Source organism: Akebia trifoliata, chromosome 1, assembly GCF_017979445.1.
Source record: "Akebia trifoliata isolate Shusen 1 chromosome 1, ASM1797944v1, whole genome shotgun sequence".
In the NCBI taxonomy this organism is placed as follows: domain Eukaryota; kingdom Viridiplantae; phylum Streptophyta; class Magnoliopsida; order Ranunculales; family Lardizabalaceae; genus Akebia; species Akebia trifoliata.
This window is the reverse complement of record NC_141375.1, coordinates 30959652-30982143: the sequence shown is the minus strand read 5'-3', so window position 1 is coordinate 30982143 and position 22492 is coordinate 30959652. Positions and strand designations below refer to the sequence as shown.

Here is a 22492-nt window from a genome sequence, read left to right as displayed (position 1 = left end):
GAGAGAGAGATGCGTACGGTTTTTCAGTTTAGAGGTCAGTGAAGAAAGTGGGTCCCGATGTTCATTAAACGACACGCCAAAAAGCAAGGAGAGGGTTAAATGCTAATATGCGCATTTGAGGGCGAGAGCCTTAACTGGCACACCATACTTTATATGAACCATTAGTGTGATTATGTAGCTCACCAACTAAACTGAACCATGAAAATTAAAGGAAAAAGCAATGAACTAAGGGTATGTTTGATTGCACATGGAAAATAGGGTGGAAAATGACATTTTTCAGGTGTTTGATTGCACATGAAACTGAAAATTCATTTTCCACCCCATTCAAAAAGTCCACTAAATCATGGATTTCACTTTCCCACCCATATGGGTGGGAAAATGAAATCCACCCATATTTTTCATTCTCAATTCTTCCCTACCACCACCATCACCACCACCATTACACTAACCTCGTCGTCGTCGTCATTGCCGTCGTTACCATTGCCATCGTCGTTGGCTCCATCTCCGACCACCTTCTCTCTCTCTTCTTCTTCTCCTTCTTCTTCATCCCTCACCTCTTCCGCCACCACCACCACCACGTTCTCCCCCCATCTTCCTCGCTTATCTCCGTCACCATCGTCGCCACCGTAGCCGTCATCGCCGTCACCATTGTCGCTGCCACCACCTTCGTCGCCACCATCACCACATCCTCTCCCCTCCCTCTTCCTCGTCATCTTCTTCTTCCTCTCCCCCTCCTCTCATTTTCTTCCTCCTTCTCCTCTTCCTCTTTTTTCTCATAATTTTTCATGATTTTATCCAAGTGAAATCAAACAATGGAATTTGATTTTCCAACCCTACCTATTTTCCACAACTAATTTTCCATGGATTTCAAATTCCATGGAAAGTGACTTTCCATGCAATCAAACATACCCTAAGTAAACAAACAATGGCCTACCTCTTCTTTTAACTAAGAGTTCAAACTTCAAACTATATATCAAATATATATAGAATATCATCAAATAAAAACCATTTTTGTCTAAGTTCATAATTATGAGTATGATATGTGAATATGTGCTTATTTCTCAACCCTCCAATTTTATTTTATTTTTTATATATAACTGGGTTTTTATCTAGGCTTTATTGAATCCATAAATCATGGTCTTATCAAAGTACCAGTCCTAGGGCATGTGCAATGCCCGTACATCATACGAACCATGTAAGTGAGGGTTCACCTTCACGGGTGCCCCCTAGGGAATTAATGCTCATATTGGGTATTGAACTCACAACCTATAAGCATTGACCGATTATCAATCTGAAATTGCCATTGAGCCAATCTCTTGGGGTTTCAACTCTCCGACAATGATGGTTAACTAGAAAATCAAGGCATTGTTAATATTTTAATTAACAAATAAGGTATTTGATTAGATTCAAGTCATCGAACATGAATTTCCCGACGCTCTTTATATGCTCTTGACGTGACATGTAGACAGAACCATAAATCTTTCCTTTTCTGTATCTCGAAGAAAAACATCTATGACTCTATACACTACAAAGCCAGAGAGCATACAAAAAGTGTCAGTTTATCACGACTCATCACAAAATATGAATTTACTATTCTACCGCTTTAATCGGCTTGTACATTTTCATTATTAATCACATTGAAAGAAATTTAATGTGGCACTAGGAGGCATTTAATACAAATGCCAACTTGTCAGATTGGTAAGGTAGCAACTTAATTTTGTGGAGTAGAAATAAAAGATAATAAGAAAAAAAGACACATTAAATTGATTTACAATGGTTAGTTACTCATTGTCAAGGAATTCTCATTATTTACCACAACCACTAAAACAAAAGGAGAGAAAGAAAGAAATTCTACGTTTGATGGTAACTTTACTCACAAAATCTTGGAAAATGGTTTAACATGCATGACTTTTACTCCACAAGTAAGAAAAAAAGCTAAAAAAGTAAAAGTAAGTGCTAGTCATTAATAAAGTTATGTTAGAAGAAAATGACCCAAATTCAGCTTAATATTGATTAATCCGAAAGCGACCATGCATCAACAAAAAGCGACTTGCATGCCCACTAGATGCACACATGCACTACTAATCCTAGGAATCACTTTCGGATTAAGGATGATGGTTGCGTAATGAGTGGTAAATCAAAATTACTTTTTTATCATAAGGTCGTATCATTCGCCATCAAAGATGTTTCTAATAATGTAATTAGTTTATGAAATTGCTTAGCAAAGAATTTAGAAAAAAAAAATGGTAGTTATTGAGTTGGTTGAGCTAGAAATGCATTTTAAATCTAACAACCAACAAGTAAGAGAAACCCTTTCCTTACTAAAATATTGAGGGAAAAGTGATTACTAAACCTCATTCACCGTCAAAAATATCTCAAGATGCGCAAGCTTGATCTCGAGAGTTGCGATGAATTTTGATGATTTATTTTACGCATCTCAAGATCATTTTAACGGTTGATGAGGCTTTGTAAGTTTTTTTTCCTCACTATCTTAGTAAGGTTAGTGTGACTCAACAGGTTATGTTGCCTAACTATAGCTACGAACCCCTAGGCCTTTGGTCTAACTTATGGGAAATCTATAGTCGTGCCACCTCTCTAGAACTAGGTGACGTCAAGCAATATAGACCATTGATTTGGTGGACCACACCTCCTGCATGGCTCTCTCCTGAATTGGTGAAGCTATTTTTGTTGCCACCAGAGATGTGTGGGCCCACCAGACCATAGCTAACGAGGGAGAGGATACGAAGAAGTCAAACTCATTGAGGAATCAAATTCAACTTATACATAAAGTGGCTTTTCCCTAAGAGCCCTTTAAAAATAATTCTCTCTCTCTCTCTCTCTCTTCTTTTTTTCCACTTAAGGGCAAAAGGGGTGAGTAAATGATTATAAAAAAAATTATTTACAAAATTATCATCGTGTGAGAGCCCTTTAAAAATAACTCTCTCTCTCTCTCTCTCTCTTCTTTTTTTTCCCACTTAAGGGCAAAAGGGGTGAGTAAATGACTATAAAAAAAATTATTTACAAAATTATCATCATGTGAAACCCTTAAGGGTTGGCTCGATGACAATTTCGAACTAAGAAGCGGTCGATGTTCGTAAGTCATGAGTTCAATATTCAATACAAGCATTAATTTCTCACGAGCCACCCACGAGTGCACTATCACTTACTTATTATGTGTAATGTGAGGCGTTGCAGGTGCCTTAGGACTAGTCTTTAGACAAAATCATGATCTATGGATTGGGCAAAGCCCAAATACAAGTCCGTTCCACTGTCTATAGGGATACCCATTTATCAAAAATAAAAATAAAAATTTATCATTGTATGGTGATAATAATGCCCATGAAAAAAAAATCTTATAAAGGCTATTACGAAAGAACTAAGATTTTTGAGATTGCTAACATTCTATAATCACAATGATAAGTTATTACATATCTACTTAAATATATATTATAATTCGTTTTGAATGATATGAGAAGTCACGACGCAATGTTCAACAAGTCAATGATTATGATCGTCAAATATATTTGATGTTTGATTTAACGCTTCGACTAACAAAATGGGGAGTGGGGGAGGTGGGGACATGAACGGCCACATGATGTAGGGATAATATTCACTAGTTTACACTTTTATTTGGGCTTGTAAAAAAACTTTGATTGATTAGATATTGGAAGATTCTATTGTCATGCCAACTTTTGCAAAGAGCACCCTAATTCATATGAAATCACCAAAGAATAAGCACATATATTGGGATGTTCTTAGTAAAAGTTGGTGTTGCAATAGAAACTCTCTTAGATATTGGAAATTAATTTAAACCAACAAGATTTTCCAAACTATGGAACAATATAGAAAATCATCTCAAAAAATCAAAGGCCCCATATTGATGGGCATAGCTTTTGAGTAAATGTAATCACTCTTACATGGATAATGCTTTAAAACAAGATTTTGATGATTTACAAGATATGATTGTAGATAAAAACTTTACTTTCGATATAACTATAATCATCATCAAAGCTTTATTTTAAAGATTTGAAAATGTTTGATTAAGATTTATGTTGTGGGTAACAAATATTTACATCAATTACCAATCTATCGCAACTCTCCTTCATTATCCAATTTATCCAAGCTTGGGATTGGGTCGAGTGATAGCAATTATTGCCAATGTAGCTAGTATTAATGATTTAAAAAAAAAATGTCTTTTATTTGGGCTGTAAAAAAAACTTTGATTGTTAGAGGAAGATTCATTGTCTGCCAACTTTGAAAAGCATTTCATTGAAATCACCAAAGAATAAAAATATTTTTCTTAGTAAAGTTTGTTGCATAAAACTAGATATAAAAATTTAAACCAACAAGATTTTCCAAACTATGGAACAATATAGAAAATCATCTCAAAAAATCAAAGGCCCATATTGATGGGCATAGCTTTTGAGTAAATGTAATCACTCTTACATGGATAATGCTTTAAAACAAGATTTTGATGATTTACAAGATATGATTGTAGATAAAAACTTTACTTTCGATATAACTATAATCATCATCAAAGCTTTATTTTAAAGATTTGAAAATGTTTGATTAAGATTTATGTTGTGGGTAACAAATATTTACATCAATTACCAATCTATCGCAACTCTCCTTCATTATCCAATTTATCCAAGCTTGGGATTGGGTCGAGTGATAGCAATTATTGCCAATGTAGCTAGTATTAATGATTTAAAAAAAATGTCATCGTTTGATTGAACCTAGGAAAATGTAAAAAGGAGAATTGCTTTTTAATTGTGTAGGGGAGGAAGAATAACATTATCTTGCCTCGATTATGAAAATCATTTTCCTTGGAGGTTGGGTTTAAAATATTTTCTCTGATGTCAAAGAATTTATTTTAAAAAAAAAAATAGAGATCATAAAAAATCATTTTCAATCAATTTGTTTTTACTCAACCCTGGTCCCAATTGTAGGATAATACACCCACAAAATTGCATTTTGAGAAAGAGTATCCCACACAAGATCTCTTTGGATTAAATCCTTACCATGAGATCGATTCAAGATTCAATCACTCCAAGAAAAACTTGGGAGCAGACGACCACAATACAAATTATGTAAATATATATATATATATAATAAAATAAAACAAAATACATAAAATTCTCTGAATAAAGGGTTAGTTCATTAAATCAATGCAAACAAATTAATGAATGATTTATTAATTAATCCTTCACTATTAAAATTTTATTTTCTTCAATATTCAAATATCAAGAGCAAGATAAGATTTTTTAAGGTTGAAAACTATGAATTTTGATAAGAAAATAAAAAACATTACTACATTTTTTTTAAATTTTCTAGACCATAAATACAACTTTGTTACTATGTACTTTGACAACCCCAACGACCTAACTGTCGTATGGACTTTGGGCCCACATATGTTGGATTTAGTCCCGGAAATCAGATCGATTGATAATTTAGTTACCCAAAAGACTATAAATTAGCCTTCAATTAATAGCTTTGTTACTCAGCTGCGTTAATTAGAGCCCAACGTCAAATCACTGGATCTCCTTTTTTTTGACTCTGAGTTTATAGGGTAACGTGTCGAAACGGGGGAGCCCATTACACTCCCATCTGACATCTGCTTCGTACATTTTCTTCAACAATTAACGACAGATAGCCACGTATCCCTAAGCACGTAGGACCCACATCCGGTCGGTTGTAACCCTAATGTGCCGAAACGCAACGGACAAAAGTCCAGTCGACGACAAAAGTTGTAGCTGAGCCTATGACTATAAATGTTAAAGGAAATTACGAATATACCCTTTATTTCACAAATTGACTGAAAGCTTGCAGTAGAACTAGAGCTCACAAATTGAGTAGTTTATCATAAGAGCCCTCTAAGTATTAGATCTGTTTAAGATATTATTTAATTTAAAACAATTAAACAGAGTAATTAAATATGGGTCAGATTCTAGTGTCAAGATTTATTAGTATCCCTATAACATACATTTAGGAGATACTTATCTCGAGGGTAAGTTTTAATCGTTGAATTTTGTATTTAAACAATTGAGATCATGTATTTTTTCGTAAATTATTCTGAGTCACTAGATCTTGACCTTTAAACAATAAGATATATAAAGGTGAAAAATGAGTTCTTATTTTTGACTTTCTTCGTGTAGATGTTATTTAAATTTTGTGTTCTTTCTAAATCTCAATTCCAACAAAGAATATCAATCTTAATTTTATCTCTTTTATATAAATCCTAATTTTCTATGATTGTTTTCTCAAAATTTTGATTTTACCTAAAAAGCCTATTTGTACCATATAAACTATCAAATGAGGGATTTAAAATTTTAATTTGTCATTAAAAAATAATCGTCTATCAATTGCAGATGTCAGCTAACTTGGTTGGTAAAGTCTTCAAGTAATAACACTAAGGACTTGGGATCGATTATTGTCGAAACCAAGTTACCAATCTCCTGAAAATCATACTTACTGATTGTAAAAATAATTATAATCATTTACCAATCTATTAATTATTCATCTATCAGTCTATATGTACTGCCCCCTCTCGATGTTTGCTACAAAAACAATAGAACACCCAACACTCATCAAAATAAGCAAATACAATATTAAAAAGAAAAAGAAAAATATCAAATATTTGTAGATTGGTTATGTTTCCAAGAATCTCATACCCAAAATCAGAATTGATAAAGATAGAAATCGATCTGTATTTAGATTTCAATTTTGGACATAAACCAAAATCAACTTAAGTTCAAAGACACAATGTCCTCGTAAAGAAATTGGTACAAGTGTCCTCACTGAGTTATCAAATTATAAATTTTATATGGCATTTTGGATACCTCCTGATTTTTTGAATTTATGATATACCCTTGACTACAACCTTTTCTGAGAGACTAACAAAAATGATAAATCTCCAAGAGAAATTATTCAGCTTATCGGGTAACTTGTTTTTGATCTATTTGTATCGTCTTCAACCTGAGAAAGAATCAAACGGTGAGGGTAAAATGTTTAATTAAAACAAATAGTATTTTTTTTTTTTTTTTTGTCGAGAGGTTGCAGATGAAATCATTTACATCACTTTCTGATAGTCTTTTAATGAAGATCATCGTCAAGGAAGAATGTAATTAGTTTACAAATATAGAGTACATCTCTAATATTCACTAAAACCCAAATATATATTTTGCCTAAACTAAAGTATTTCCATCAATTCTTAGTGACCCCACATCTCACAAAAGAAAACTTAAATCTTTCTCACCCCAAATGTAATAGGTCATGTACGTGAAGAGAGATGATATTAGGGTTGTTAATGAATCGAAACAAGCCTGAAAACCAATTCTTTAACTTTAGATACATGGTTCGAGATTTTGGGTTCGGTATATCTAATTTAATGACCCATCAAATCAAATTATGTATCGACCACTCTCAATCCAATAGGCCACGATCGAAGAAAACAAATGTGAGAAAGTACATGATTTATATCCTATTTTATTTAAATATTTAAATTTTACTTATATTTTGTATATCAAATTAGATTTGATTCTACCTACACCCAATCCAATTGGTTTTGGATCTTAATACTAAGATTTGATAAAAATCTAATCCAACACAATTTTTAACTGATCGATTCTAAATACGATTCAATAATTATCAACTACTATTTGCTAATTTGTAATAGTAAAACTAATCAAATCCTACTCTCATTAAAAGTTAAAAAAATTAAAAATGAGATCAGATGTGAGGACAAATGTCTAAGTTTGTCCTTTAATAAGCAACAAGATTCTACGAAGAATGTTTGATCCTTCCTAATTTTTTATTAGGTATAGTACAGATAATCCTAATTTTCTTCATTTTTCTATAATATAATATATTGGAATAAAACCCTATAGACCAAATTTGTCTACAAATGTACTTCAAGTCGTGATTAGTTTTGCCGGCTCGGGAACAGACAGTATTTTACTCCATTAGGTCGGTCAGACAAACTTGAGGACACAAATCTACTAATTATTTTATTAAAATAAAATAAAACTAATAAGTAAGGATTATGATAATACCAGACATTATGGTGTGAACGTATAAAAACTTTTAATAAAACGACACGTCACATTATTATATAATAAATAAAATTTTAATTTTAATGGTCTTTAAAGTTGGATAATTTTAAAAGAGTTGTGATAATCTGACTTAGGTGCGTGACACACTCAATCGATATCACCAACGTGACATGCTTGAAAACCGTAGATACGCTCTCCTCTTGATATAAAACTACAGTTCCTCATAAAAAAGTGCAGTTTTGTATTTTGAAGAGAGCAAAGCTAGGATTTTCAAACATATCACGTCAAGGGTGTCGATCGAGCATGTCACGTGGGTAAGTCAGAGTATCACAATTCATTTTAAAAACATTCTTTAAGAGATTAGATGAAAATTATCGATACCATTTGCTTTCAAACTAATAAACCTATCGGTCTTTCACAAGAAACTAACACAAAATGATTGAAATGCTCTTATGTAACCTTTGCCCCCCTTATTTTCTATTAAAAGTCCAATTTTCACCTCTAGACATAGTTTTGGGGACGTTGAAGATAATATTAACTTAAGAAGTAAATTAGGGAATTTTGCCAAGAGGTTGTTCAATAGGTTAGAGAAAATTTATCTTGATGGTTCAAAGCAATTTGTCTTGCAAGACCAAAGTCAAGGGGTAAGCCATACATTTAAAAATATGGCGAGATTACCATTAAATTGGGAGCATATTAAATTTCCTCTCGATGATTGATTTCGGAGATTCTTATAGAAAACAATAACAAATTCTGACTAAAGATTAACTCTCTCCTTTAATCTAGTCCTAATATTAAACTAGTCTAGTCCTATCTTAATTTCTATAAAGTACGATTCAGTGTGTTATTACAATGTTTTGTATCTAATATTCTAATGAAAACGACTAATTTGCTTAGTTTATTCAAGTTTTTTTTTCCCTTTACCAAAATAATTTAGGCTATACTTAGATTGAGAGAAGTGGAGAGGAGAAACTCATTAAGAGAAGAAAAGATAAGAGAAAGTCAAATTCTCTCTACCATATTTGGATTGACAGGAGAGAACTTGGGACAACTTTGAAATTTTAAAATATATTAAAAGAGAACTAGGGGCAGAGTTGAAATTATAAAATATTTTAAAAGTTTTTCTCTCCATTTTTCTTCTCTTCTCTACACTTTTTGGAGAGAAAGAAAACTCACATTTTTTTCTCTCATCTTCCCTCCAATTATTTTATCTTTTCTCCTCACTTAACAATCCAAACAAGAGAAATGGAAAAAAAACTCATTTATTGTCTCTTCTCTTCTCTCCATTTCTATTAATCCAAACATATCCTTAGAAAGCAAAACGGGAAAAAAAAATAGAAGCATATAATTATATTATATAGATATTATTTTCCTTAGTAAAGAATGTTTGTATATGTGGATTCTATTACCTATAGCGATAGCTACACATTTTTCACAAAAAAATGTATTATCGACGGTTATGTTTAGAAAGAAAAAAATTGTTCACAGAATATAGAATCCACCAACTACATGAGTCCATGTATATCGAATGATATCCTTAATTTATAGAACTACCCCTGTTAGTTACAAGACTACCCTTGCTATGCTTGTTTTTTCTACTTGAAAACTGAAAAACTTAACAAGAAAATTTGACGAGCCAAACCCCACAAATTTTAGAAACCAATTTTTGACGCCCCATGGCTGTTGAAATTTTTTAGATTCCCCAATTCGACGGCCTAGAAACATCAAATTTCTCCTATCCTCCATAAATTTGACGGTTTCAATCCATCAAAAAAAAATTGACACCCATGTTCATTGAATTTTATGTAATTCGATTGCCTTGGGCTGTCAAATATAGACTTTTTCACATTGTGTGTTGCACACACTAGAGAGCTTGCAAGAAAAAATCAGTCCTATGTTTAGTGACGATCACAATAACGCTAGATGTTGCTTCCATCGTAATTTCATATAGAGAAAATTACTTAGAGGAGCCTAGAGAAAGGATTTATTTCTAAATAGCCCCTAAGTTTTGCGCGGTAGCTTTATAGGATATTTAATAAACCTTTTATTTCTTAATGGTCCCTCATTACTAGCGAACTCATGACTTTTTTTATTTACTGCCGAGTTCACCAATTTTTATCATTGTCGAACTCCTCGTTTTTTTCAATTAGTGTCGAGTTCATAATTTTACTGTCAAACTCACCACTATATACTGCTGAGTTCACCTCTTTTTATTTATTGTCGAATTCAACACTGGTAAACTCACACATTTTCAATTTTTGAGTTTTTTCGACTAAAATTCATGAAAATATCGACTACTTGAGATAACGACTTGTTTAGATGATTTCAACCCAAAAGAACCATTATTGATTGATTTTCATCTAAAAACTAAGGAAAAAAGTGAAATCCCCCTTAAAATGGTTTCTTTTTTACTTCTTAAATCCTTTCCGACAGAATGGAACCTCCAAAAATCGATTGAGATGCCAAAATCCAATTTTTTTGGATGAAAACAACGAGTTTGAATGATTAGGGCAGTCAATCGTGAGAAATGAGGGAGATGAGGTCTAGAGACTAAACTTAGGGACTATTTAGAAGGAGGTCCCTTCGCGAGGGTCCTTTAAGTAATTTTTCATTTCCTATTACTACGGAAAGTATGTCATATAGCAATGGATTTTCATTGTATCTAATTAACTTTGTAGTAACCATCAAAAACATGATTGATTTGGAGAAGAAAATTTATTGGATTTTTGTTCTTTTTCTAATAATCTACACAAGAACATTGAAGTCAAGGGACTTGTCGATGGTCTAAAATCTTAGGGTATCATTTGGGATTCGTGTTATCTCACATTAAAATGTGTACCATTTAACTCTTGGACACAATAAATGCCACTTTCTAAATCAAGATCAATTGTAAATGCATGCGATTTAACCTTGGGAGACAATAAATACCACTTGTCCGTTCAAGACTTTTACAATTTTTAGTTGACTCGGGATCCAATTCAGTGTCCCATTTCTATAAAATAGGATAGGTGTCTACGTGGTACATTTTAGTTGGTGTTTAAAGCATCTCAGACTCCTAATCAAGTAGTTCACATAGCCCAAAGTGTTTGAATTCCAACTAAATGTGCCAAGTAGACACCTAGCGTTTTTAAAGGAACAAGACACAATTTTGGATTGTGACTTTTTTTAACTTCCACAGTCATAATTATTCATCAAACCTTGGAAATTATAAGAAGAGTAAGAAATTTATTTTGTCTTGACAATATATACTCAAAGCTCATAATAAATTTCATATATATATTTTTTTGATTATGAAAGAATAATTTTTTAAAATAAATTTGTTAATGGAGCCCAACTTGAATTAAAAAAAAATTACAGTCATGCTGGAGTGACCACAAGATTGTACCTCGTATCTCATTTTTCTGACGTGAAAGTGTATAGGAACTATTGAGTTTAATCCACATTGGACACTCATTGCCAATTAATTTTGAGTTTGACCCAGGAATGATTGATATTTTTTCACTGGTGTTAAGATCATTTCAGGATTATTCCAAAAATTATTGTCCTTTTCTCTTAAAGCAATAGAGAAGATTGGAGAAAATTTCAAAAATAAATTTAAAACTTTTCACAAGATATAATAAATACTTGACCAACTTCTATTAAAGATGAATCCTTGTTTCTAGGAATGAAGCAACTTGCACTGCGTTTGGATAGAGCTTCTTGACGACTTCTGCTCTTGCGGGGAGCTAGCAAACGTTTGGATAGATTTTTGCTTTGGCGTGGAGAGATTTTTGCTCTTGCAGGGAGAGGTTTTTTGCTCTTTGTGGAGAAGCTTCAAAGACCTGCTCTTCCGCAGAGAGGTTTTTTGCTCTTGCGGGGAGTGATTGAGCTTTTGCTCTTGCACGGAGAGGTGTATCCACACAGGCCCTTGGATATTATTGAATTTCGATGAAACTGACTTTGATTCATGTTTTAAAAAAAATTTGCTAACGTCCCTTGACTGTGTGTGTGTGTGTGTGTTATACATAGAACACAGCGACTCTAAAAAAAAGTGGAGGTATTTGGTGTCTATATCGCTTGATTCTTTAGTTTTATCTTATTTGTTTGTTATCTATTGGAAAACTTTAGGAGAAGAAGACAACTCTCAAAAGTCAAGATATTTGGTGTCTATATCACTTGATTCTAATTTTATTTATTTATTCTGCCCCTTCAAAAACCCATCGGATAAGTTACTTTTTCCTATGTCTTAGTGATTAATTTGGAATCTCATCAATACATGTGTTACAAGTAAAATATTTGGTGTGGCAATAGAAAATTTCAAAAGATTGACATGGACCTGTATTATCAAGTTGGGTCCTTTGGGTAATCGAGTACCCAAACAACTAGTAACCAATAGAAGCTGAAAGAGACAAAGAACATCGAGAGAGATAGAGAGAGAGATGTTCACCTAACGACATTGGTTCCACTCTTTCACTTGGCATCTTCTTCATGATGTGACAAGCCATGGGAGACAGCAGAACTCTCAACACCTTTTTTTTCTTTGTGACATGTGATGTGCCACTGATGGACATTAGGACGTTTTGTATTCTAGTGATCCCTAATCACTACCATGCATGTGCCAAGTGGGCCCTTGGGCCTATGGAGCCGGCTTATGCCTATTTTCACAACTAAACTCAATTTCTTGGGTCAAGTTAATGGGCCCTACTTTTGATTAGAAACAAAATAAAAAAATTGGATGTTTTGTGATTTCAAATCTCCATTTTTGATCATCAATGTTGGATCTTGAACTCTTTCATGTTCTTTGACAAAGGTTTAAACATTTGAATCTTTTAATATCGTCTAGAATATTTATAAATGGCCACTTATTCATCCTGTAAAGATAGTTGAAAATCATGTCTTTGTATCTGATCATGAAAAAAAAAATTTGTTTCATATATTTGCCAACACTTGGGGTAGTGGCACGGGAGCGAAGAACATTATATACTTACTTGATATAGCTATCTTACATTCACTTTTTATAAGGTTTCTGACTCTATACTAGTGGTTGTTGTTTGTCTCTTTACATACTCTCACTATCAACATCTTCTCTTCTATAAACTTTCAAATAATAAATCAGCTCTATTTCAAAAAAATTTATACCTTGAAAATGGGAATCACTGTACTCCACTTTTGTTCATAACTTCAATATGTTTTCATTCATCTTGAATGCATGACTTTCAACTAATTACAACAAAACATTTATTGATCGCCATTTTTGTTTTTGATTGGTAAGCCTGTTTTCAACGTGTTTGGTAACTTAACTTGGTGCTGGCAGATTTGCCAGCCTAACTAGCTAAGCTGCTGACCTCTACTCAGATGCTGGCTGCCCCCAGGTTTCACCTGACCTATCAGATCAGATCACTGACTGTTTTCATGCTTCATGATTCGATGGCTAAGATTACCTCGCAGCAAGTAAGTGCTGGTAATGATATCATTCAATCTCAAAGAACCACCATTTCATGCATAACCATCCTCTATAGTTAAGCATAAAGAAAGACACAAATTGGTCTCTGATATTTCACCTTCCTTTGCAAACAGATCTATAACTCAACAATGAAAAGTTTGTAACAAATCTTGATCGTCTCGAAGAGAAACCACCCAACTGTTCAGGTAAGATCTTCATTGCTTTGAGCCTCCTGAATAGAATGGAAAGTCGAATTCCACCAACACCACACAAAATCATAGCCTCGAATGTGTGGTTAAGCTCTTCGATCAGCTGTCATGGAATCAGAGTTTTGTTGACACATTTGATATCATCTACAAAGCTTGGTCAGTTGGTTGCACAAAATGGTGTTCTAAATAATATTTAGTTAATTTATTATCAGAAGAAAGAGTTGCAGTTTCAAGGCCCATATGAAACAACAGTAGAGCATCACATTCACACTTCCCTCAATGATAAGGCAGTTATCCTAAGTATACAATTAAAAACAAAGCACTACATACCAATCCTCAAGGACGGGAGCCAAGTGAGTGGTGGTCGTTTGGCTTGCCATCCGCATTGGGAGGCATGTTCTACACATTCTTTAACAAATCCTGGATCTTACTCAACATCAGTGAAGGGTCCCCTCCACTGCCACTGCTTTTTGACGCCCTTGAACTCTCTTCAAGCTTTATCCTCTCAAACAAGTACTGCTTCTCAAGCTCGGCCTCATTCAATCTTTGCTTCAAGTACCTACTGGCATAGTCGTCCTCCATCTTCTCCGACTTGGCAAGTAAAATCCTCTGAAGCCTCTCGGCTTCTCGCCTAGCCTCACCAGCCTTGAGCTGGAACATGTCAGCTTCAGCCTGCTTAAGCCTCACAATGCTCTCCAGCTCATCAATCTGTTGTTTCTTCTTCTGCCTCTCCATCTTTAGCGCATCCACTTCCCTGGCTTTGTCTTCAAGCTCCCGGTCACAAGCCTCGAGAGCCAAATGAGCTTTCTTGAACATCCGCATCTTCTCGTCAGCCACCATTTCCATTTTTTTGATAGTTTCTTGCACCACGTCTGCAATCCTATTGCATGCCTCCTGTGGGGCTATTAGATGCCCACCTTCCATTTCAGGGTTATTCATGAGGTCAACCTCAAGCTCTGTACGAAGACAGAACAAGGGTTAATGGGGAACATGTTGGGTCCAATAGAAAATAGGAAGGTACAGAAAATGAATGTAGCGCCTATCACAGTCGCATTTGAGAAAGGTCACATTAAACAGAACTCTCTTGATCAGTTTCGGATAATACCTCATTAGGGAACTACCCATTAGGGAACATGAGGAAAATACATCAAGGTTATGACAAGGAAGCTTGTTATCTAGTATAAGTTTTTAAAACAGGGAATAAGAACCAGGGAAAATTCAAAAAGTTGGAAAAAAATCGGTATAAGTGTCTTATGTAACTCCAGGTCATGAAACCGTATGCCCCTATACTTTTTTTTTTTTCTAATAATAAGAACAAAAAAGATCTTTCAACTATTGAGAAATCAAGAGTCGGGGAGAATGGCATTTTAAAACATGTAGAATATCTCAAAAAAAAAAATGATGCCCTAGCGAGGCTAGCATCGGTACACAAGAAAATAAACTACTACAAATATCTTCCCTGACCAAAAAAAGTTTGCTCTATGCCAAAAACCCTAAAAGTTTCTCCTTAAACTCAACTTGGAGGTGCCATATCTACAACTTAAAAAAACAAAATTTGTGTTGACACCCTTACACAACAGAAGTTCCAGTTTGACAAAGAAAATACATATAGAACAAGTAGAATTTCTTTTTATTTTTTTTTATAGGTCCAGCTATACACTTACAATACAACAAACAACATTTTCTAGTTGGGGTTAAATAATCCCATCAAAGACATGGACTTGAGATTCAGTAGAAAGTCAAGAAACTCATTCGGGAAGGCACAGATCAAAGCACCATATCATGCTTTATATTAACACTAAATTCTCCCGAGTATTCCCTTTCCCCCTCAGTCACAAAAACAACATTTTTCAATCTATAGAAGCTAAAGGAGGGTATTATCCATGCACAAGAAGCTTAAGGCAATGCTTGTGGATTATATAACTTGATGGGTCTGTCAAACATATTATGAATGAGCCAGAAAAATCTATACCAATTTAATTTTGCGAAATAATTTAATTGGTCCTTCACACAAGTCAACGTAAAGAACACACTAAAGGTTAACCAAGTCATTTGACCAGTGTCAGTAATGCAAATCAACAACAAAACTCCAAACTGAACTGATTCACTTGATATCGCCACTCAAAGTTTAATACTATTTTGTATCGGAAGTTCAGCATTACCATCAATCCCTAATGAGCTAAATTAGGTCCGACAGAAAGCAGTTCACTTGCAGAACCATCCACTTGCCCACAAGCACCTAGACCAATAAAGAAATCATTGCAGAGTCATCATCAAGATTAAACTGAACTCCCATTACATTTTTAACATTTAAACTCCAACCAGGTAACTAAAATCAACCTAATTTTGTTTCATCTTCACTTCTCCACCCCTATGATTTGTTTATTTTTACCCTCCTAACCGACATATTCCGTGTTTTGACCACTTCTGCATCTTGATGAACTACTGTGATCAGAAAACCCACAGGGGAACCGACCAACTTTTTGGTGTCATGCATGTCATGAGTAAACTCAAAGCATATCATATGCAACATATGATTTTACAGGTAACATGACATGAACATAAATCATTGCTTATTAATCTGCGAAGCATGCTATGTCATGACCTTTGATGATCAGGATTCTGATCATCAACTGCACAAAGAAAGGAACATTAGCCAAATTTTATCGATTTGTAACTTGGTGAGACGAAGATTGGTGAAATAAACATTTTGCAAATTTTACTGTTCATTACCAACTTTTTTAGAAGTGTATTGTTTACATAACTGATAATAAAAAATATCTTGATTGTGAAAAAGTAAGAATTTCCTCAAATATTTATTTTGGGAAAATTCGTCTCACCTAGTTATCAATCAACTAAATTCATATGAACTCGCCAAAACTTTACCAAATATTAAAACCATGCTAGATACTAGTCAATACAATCAGGATAAGTGTGTTATAGCAGAGTAATTAAAATTTGGAACGTTCAAACATAATTAACTTTGCAAAAGTCAGACAGATCAAGTTGAAGATTCATTCTCAATTTTTAGGAATATTCTGGTCCATGACAATCACACTGGTAGGTGGTACAGTAGCTAGACATCTACATTTCTGCATACAGAAGGCTAAGGCTGATGTTATCAATTTTTTAAAGCAAACAATAAAAATAAAATAGCCATATTAATTACATAGAGATAGTTCCAAACTTTGGCATACATTGCAAGTTAGGAAACACAATTTTATTCCCTGAAGCCCAAGACAAACTATGAACGAGTACTTATCCATAACGAGAGCCTTATAAGAAATTACACAAAAATAAAAATAAAAAGCAGCAGATTTAAGGGTCTTATGCAGACTAATATCAGCATGTCACTGAATAAAAGTTGAAGGCAATGACCCAAATAATAATTTTAGTTGAACAAATTTAGTTTCTGGATTATGTTTCCGAAATTGACTTGTCACCAAAATTGGCTTATTCTAGGCTCAAGAATGGGAAAATGATTAAATGTTGGGCATAAGAAAATACGGACCTTGGAAGAATAAAAGCATCACTTTGCAAACTATTGACTCTACATCTCCATTCTTCATCTTATCTATAAGATCCTCGCACTTCCAAAATAGTTTCCTTCCTCTAGGGTCCTCACTTCCACGGAAGATTCTACTAACAATATCAAGCTCCCTCATTAAAGCCTCCCGGTCCCAGCCAGGTGCACAGTGCTGGAACACATCTTTAACCCACCCTAACAACTCAGAAGTCTTATTGCAAGCTCGGCACCTGAAAAGCATCTCAATAGGTCCTGCACCATTCTTGACACATGAGCCCATAGTTACTTGTCCTTCACGAATTGCACAATCTGTGTGGGTCCAATGTGAACACAAATCACAACCAATCCAACGGCACGTGTTGACCTCGAAATCAAACTTGTTACAGATCACACACATGCAAAGATTGCAGAAACCATTTCTAGTGGTACATATTCCGCAGGAACAGTCCTCGGCTGGAAGCTGGTTCTGGCATGCTATATTTCTACATCTCTTGTACATAAAAACCTCGATGAGGGTAGTTTGAGAGAGACTTATATTTGGATGCAAAAACGCCTGAATTCCAGTGTTTATTGCTACAAGAATTTCCAGGTGTGCCCGGTGTGTTGTAATTAGCGTTTTAGCTGTCAAATCTGATCTACTCTGAACAAGTTTCTGCAAAATCAAGAACTCTTCTCTATGCTGAGAACCACCTGTGCCTTCGAGAATAGCCCGAATCTCACTCTTGAGTTGTTCTAGAAGCTCACCTGGCATAAGATGCATCCTTTCAGATATTATCTCCACTCTTTCTCTAGCTATGTCTCGGAGTGACATCTTATCCGATGGAGCACGATGAATAACAGACTGTTCAGGACAATCATTCTCTCCCTTGTCATTATCTGGTTTCTTACCCATAATTGGATCACAAGCAGGCCACGTTTCACGTGAGCTTGCACTCTCTGATGGGGATTCGTGAATGTGCTCAGCATTTGAATCGGGTTCTTGAGGATTGGGGGACCCACGACCATCTGATGGAACAAGGGATAAGGATGTTCGTAATCCTGCTGCTCGTGGTTGCTGACGTGGAGGTTGCATTGTTGGTGGTGGTTGGTGGTGGAAGTTAGTGCCGGAAGATGTTCCCATCAGATATATGTCACAATTAAATCCACAACTTCACGGGAGTTCACTTCACAATTATCAAAAAATGCTTAAAGACCATTCAAACAAATATAAGGATTTCTTAAAAACATTCACAGACGATAAAGCATACCCATGTCAAATTAAATAGCCCACTGTCCGAAGATGTAAATAATTAATTTTTTGAACAAAAAAGAAGATTTTTATTTTTTCTATTCAAATCTATCTAGACCTATATCATCTGTCAACCCATGTATCTTTGAAAGCAAAAGATAAAGTCCAGCTTTCTGGAAGATTCCACAATACAACCTTTAAAACAAAAACTCTTAGGAACTGTGCTGCGAGCTTTTTTCAACAAAACAAAGAATCCTTTTTCCCCCCTTTTGGCACAAAAATTGCAACCCAGACTTCATTGAGAATAGCTTGAAAAGCACATTAGGTAAACTTCAACATAGACAAATGAATATGAAGATCCCAGATATCAAGAGTCAAGACCCATATTTTTACAGCTCTAACCAGCTTCCCGAAATCCATCTCAAGAAACAAAAAAAAAAAAAAACTATAATATTAGGGTTCCATTTCAAGATCTCTACAACAACAATCGTATTGGTAACTGAAAATAATCGATAGTAAGAATAATAAATAATAATAAAACTATACTTCAATTTATATAATTTTAACTACTCACCGGGAGAGACAACTCGAGCAAACAACACAAACGACTCATGGAACCATAAAAATTAGAAGAAAGAGTTGAAATGGAATTCGATTTAGGGAAAGTAAGATTTTCCTTTTTCACTTATTGTATCTCAGAAACCCTAGTCCATGGAAGACGACCAAAAATTTCTACTCCACGTTTTGTAGTTGCTTAACCGGGATTACCGGTTTCTAACCGGGTCGATTGGTTACCGACACATTAGCTACTGTTACGCTACGTGCTGACCTGGATCGGCGTCGTTTGTAGTGTGTCCTCTTGTACAATACCTGGTTCGCTCGGTTTGCATTTGGGTTTGCGGTTCACAGTTCATCAATGAATCCGGTTCATTTGGGCAAACAACTGAAATAATTCGTCTAGTTTCGTTAGTTCAATTTGCTTAATACAATTAAAATATCAATCAACAAATGTTCGGAGATTTTTTTAAAAATAATATTACAAAGACATAATATAAGAAAATTAGATCCCCATATTATATGAAAAGAAAATAAAAGATTGAAGTATTGTAATTGATTCTTCCAAGGAGTAAGTGGTATCTTTACTAGTTTGTTTGTAGAATTTGATGTCGAAACCCAATAAATTATAATGTTCGGATTCACAGGTTTTTTAATATGTGATTTGTTCTATTTCATAAATTCAATATGAATCGTATTGTGAAATAGTTCGGTTCTTAATATCAAATTGTAGTTCGATGTAGTGGAAATAAACAAGGTAACAGAAATCCTGACCGCTCTCAAATCCTAACTTTCTCTACGTCTTCACTAAAATCTTTGAATTTTTTGGAATCCACCAACATTAGACACTCTCTGCCCAACATGTATACAAGATGGGGACAGAAAGATCGACTTCTTAAGGATATGAGGGAAATCCTTGTAGATTATTCTCATATTTATTGCTCGAACTTGTTGAACACTTGAATTTTCAATTGATTGATCCCAATCTTACCATAATATATGGTAGGTGTCAGCTAGATTTATTGGTAAAGTCTATGGGTGATGATACCAGATACATGAGTTTATATTCCGTCAACACTAAATTAATGATATTATAAAAATAGGTTTATTAATCAAAATAATAAAATAAAATAAAACAAATCTTATCATGATATACGAGGCCTCAAATGTAGCATGATTTATCAATCTCGTGGGGGATTAGTGTCTTTTTAATTGGAAAAAAAAATGTCATTTTAGTGTAAAGCATGGTACGCAAGGCTAAATCTACAATATATGTATTGATTAGTGAAAAGCTTGTGTTTTTTAACTTTGTATTTTACTCGTAGTTTGACACTCAGCCTCGAACATCATCTCAGGATGGAAAAGTCCTATTTTGTTTCCAACATGGTCCACCCATCCATGTTTTCTTATTCAGAATCCTAAAGCAATAAAAAGTCGGACGAAAAAATAATAATTTGAGATTTCATATGAAGAGAGGGATGTATAAGTAAAATGGTTTTAAGAGGGAAAAATACTGTGGGGAAAAACACAATTAAACAACTAGTTCGTGTAAGCTCATATCCTAAAATAAGAAATTTCATTACCACGCCCATTTTTCTTATAATACTCCAAAATAAAATTAAAAACAACATTAGGGGTGTCAGAGTAAACCCCCCCTCTTAAAAAATAAAAATACTGTAATGACAATGAATAAATTCCCAATCACGAATAAGGAAACATATTGTGAAAGTTGTCGGAACTGATAGAAATCCCCGTTAACCCATTACTCCGATTATACAAGACCAAAAAATTAACGGAATAATCGTATCCCAAATTAGAAAGGTTGTTGTCACGCGGATAATTAAGTATCAAGACAAAAAGAGAATCCCCCTTAATTAAAAAAGAAGATCATTGGCCAATTCTTTCATAATTTAGTGAATGATACCAAATTTGTAAGGATTGAAGATACAAAATCTATAAGTAAGGCCTCTAAAGGAAGGAAAAAGTGTGCAATTCAAAACACTTAGGATATGTTTGATTGCACATGGAAAATAGGGTGGAAAATTAATTTCCATGGAAAATGACATTTTTCAAGTGTTTGATTGCACATGGAAATGGAAATTCATTTTCCACCCCATTAAAAAAGTCCATTAAATCATGAATTTCACTTTTCCACCCATATGGGTGGGAAAATGAAATCCACCCATATTTTCCATCCTCAATTCTTCCCTACCACCACCACCACCATCACCATTACACTAACCTTGCCGTCGTCGTCGTCACCTTCATCGCCACATCTTCCCCCCTTTCTATTCCTCGTCATCTTCTTCCTCTCCCCCTCCTCTCATCTTCTTCCTCCTTCTCCTCTTCTTCTTTTTTCTCATATTTTTCCATGATTTTATCTAAGTGAAATCAAACAATGGAATTTGATTTTCCAACCCTACCTATTTTCCACAACTAATTTTCCATGGATTTCAAATTCCATGGAAAGTGACTTTCCATGCAATCAAACATACCCTTACATCATTACCATACCAATGTTAAGCATTGACTTGAGTGTGAGAGTTCTCTTGTTAGGGTGGCCGTAGCACTCATCCTGTAATCCAGTGTACCTAAGGACTAGAGGAGTAGAATCAAAATTTTTTTTTTTCTAAATTCCAAATTCCCAAGACGAACATGATTTAATTGAGTTTTCATGTTGCCTTGCTGAGTTGATACAAAACAAGCCTTGACATTGGGTCACCTCAAATTTCAATTGAGTTGAGTTGAGTTGGCTTAATTGAATTCAGAGTCAACTCAAGAAGTTAAAAAAATATGATTATAAGGATTCTAAGAAGAAAGAGGAATACAAAAAGGAATAGGCAATGCATACTATGAATCCATGTTCAAGTGATGTTCTCGTGGTTTTAAATCTCATCCACGACTGAGACGAGTTGACAAGTCATCTCAAAGATATGTTTGTATTGATTCCAAGGTATTATTCTAAATCTCATCTGAGATGACTTGGTCTCCTTCATAGATGAGATGAGATGTTAGAATGAATTTTAAAAATATGGATGTTCTTCAATTTGATGGAGGGTGAATCGTTTGATTAACAACCAATAGGTATTTTTTTTTCTCACTTGAAATCTTAGTTAAAAGTAAAATTAATATTTTTACATGTTAAAAGAGTCTTGATATTTAAATCCCCCTTTGACATACACCCCCATCATAGAATCATAGATCATTTACCTTGGGATACACAAAAAAAGATTTATGATTTTACGTGTTTTGAGACAAATGATCTATGATTTTGTGACGGGAGCGTATGTCACAGGGGGCGTTTGGGGATGACTCTTACCTAGATATAAATATAATTAATGCTGGAGTAACTTCAAGATTAGATCTCATACGCACACCTTGACGTGAAAGTGTATGGGAACTATAGGTACTTTCCTCAAGATAAGTGAAAAAGCATTTATGATTCTTATCCACTTTCACGTCAAGATGTGCGATATGAGGTTCAACCTTGAACTTACCCCA

General features: G+C 34.3%; 1 protein-coding gene across 1 annotated transcript; it reads right to left on the bottom strand.

Moving 5' to 3' along the window:
- Positions 1-13857: 13857 nt before the first annotated feature.
- LOC147411706 (OBERON-like protein) lies at positions 13858-19172 on the bottom strand. The gene is made up of 3 exons (XM_086451365.1): positions 19011-19172; positions 17194-18371; positions 13858-14638 (listed from the first exon to the last, which is right to left on the bottom strand). Exons 2-3 carry the CDS (start codon positions 18326-18328, stop codon positions 14082-14084), a joined length of 1692 nt encoding a protein of 563 aa, XP_086307491.1. The 5' UTR covers positions 18329-18371; positions 19011-19172; the 3' UTR covers positions 13858-14081.
- Positions 19173-22492: the final 3320 nt, after the last annotated feature.

What these genes read in the sequence shown, in the direction of transcription:
- LOC147411706 (XM_086451365.1), bottom strand. Translation starts at nt 18,328, where the DNA reads ATGGGAACATCTTCCGGCACTAACTTCCACCACCAACCACCACCAACA. An exon ending in GATGCTTTTATTCTTCCAAG is followed by an intron (nt 14,639 to 17,193) that starts GTCCGTATTTTC and finishes GTCTTCGTACAG; the next exon opens with AGCTTGAGGTTGACCTCATG.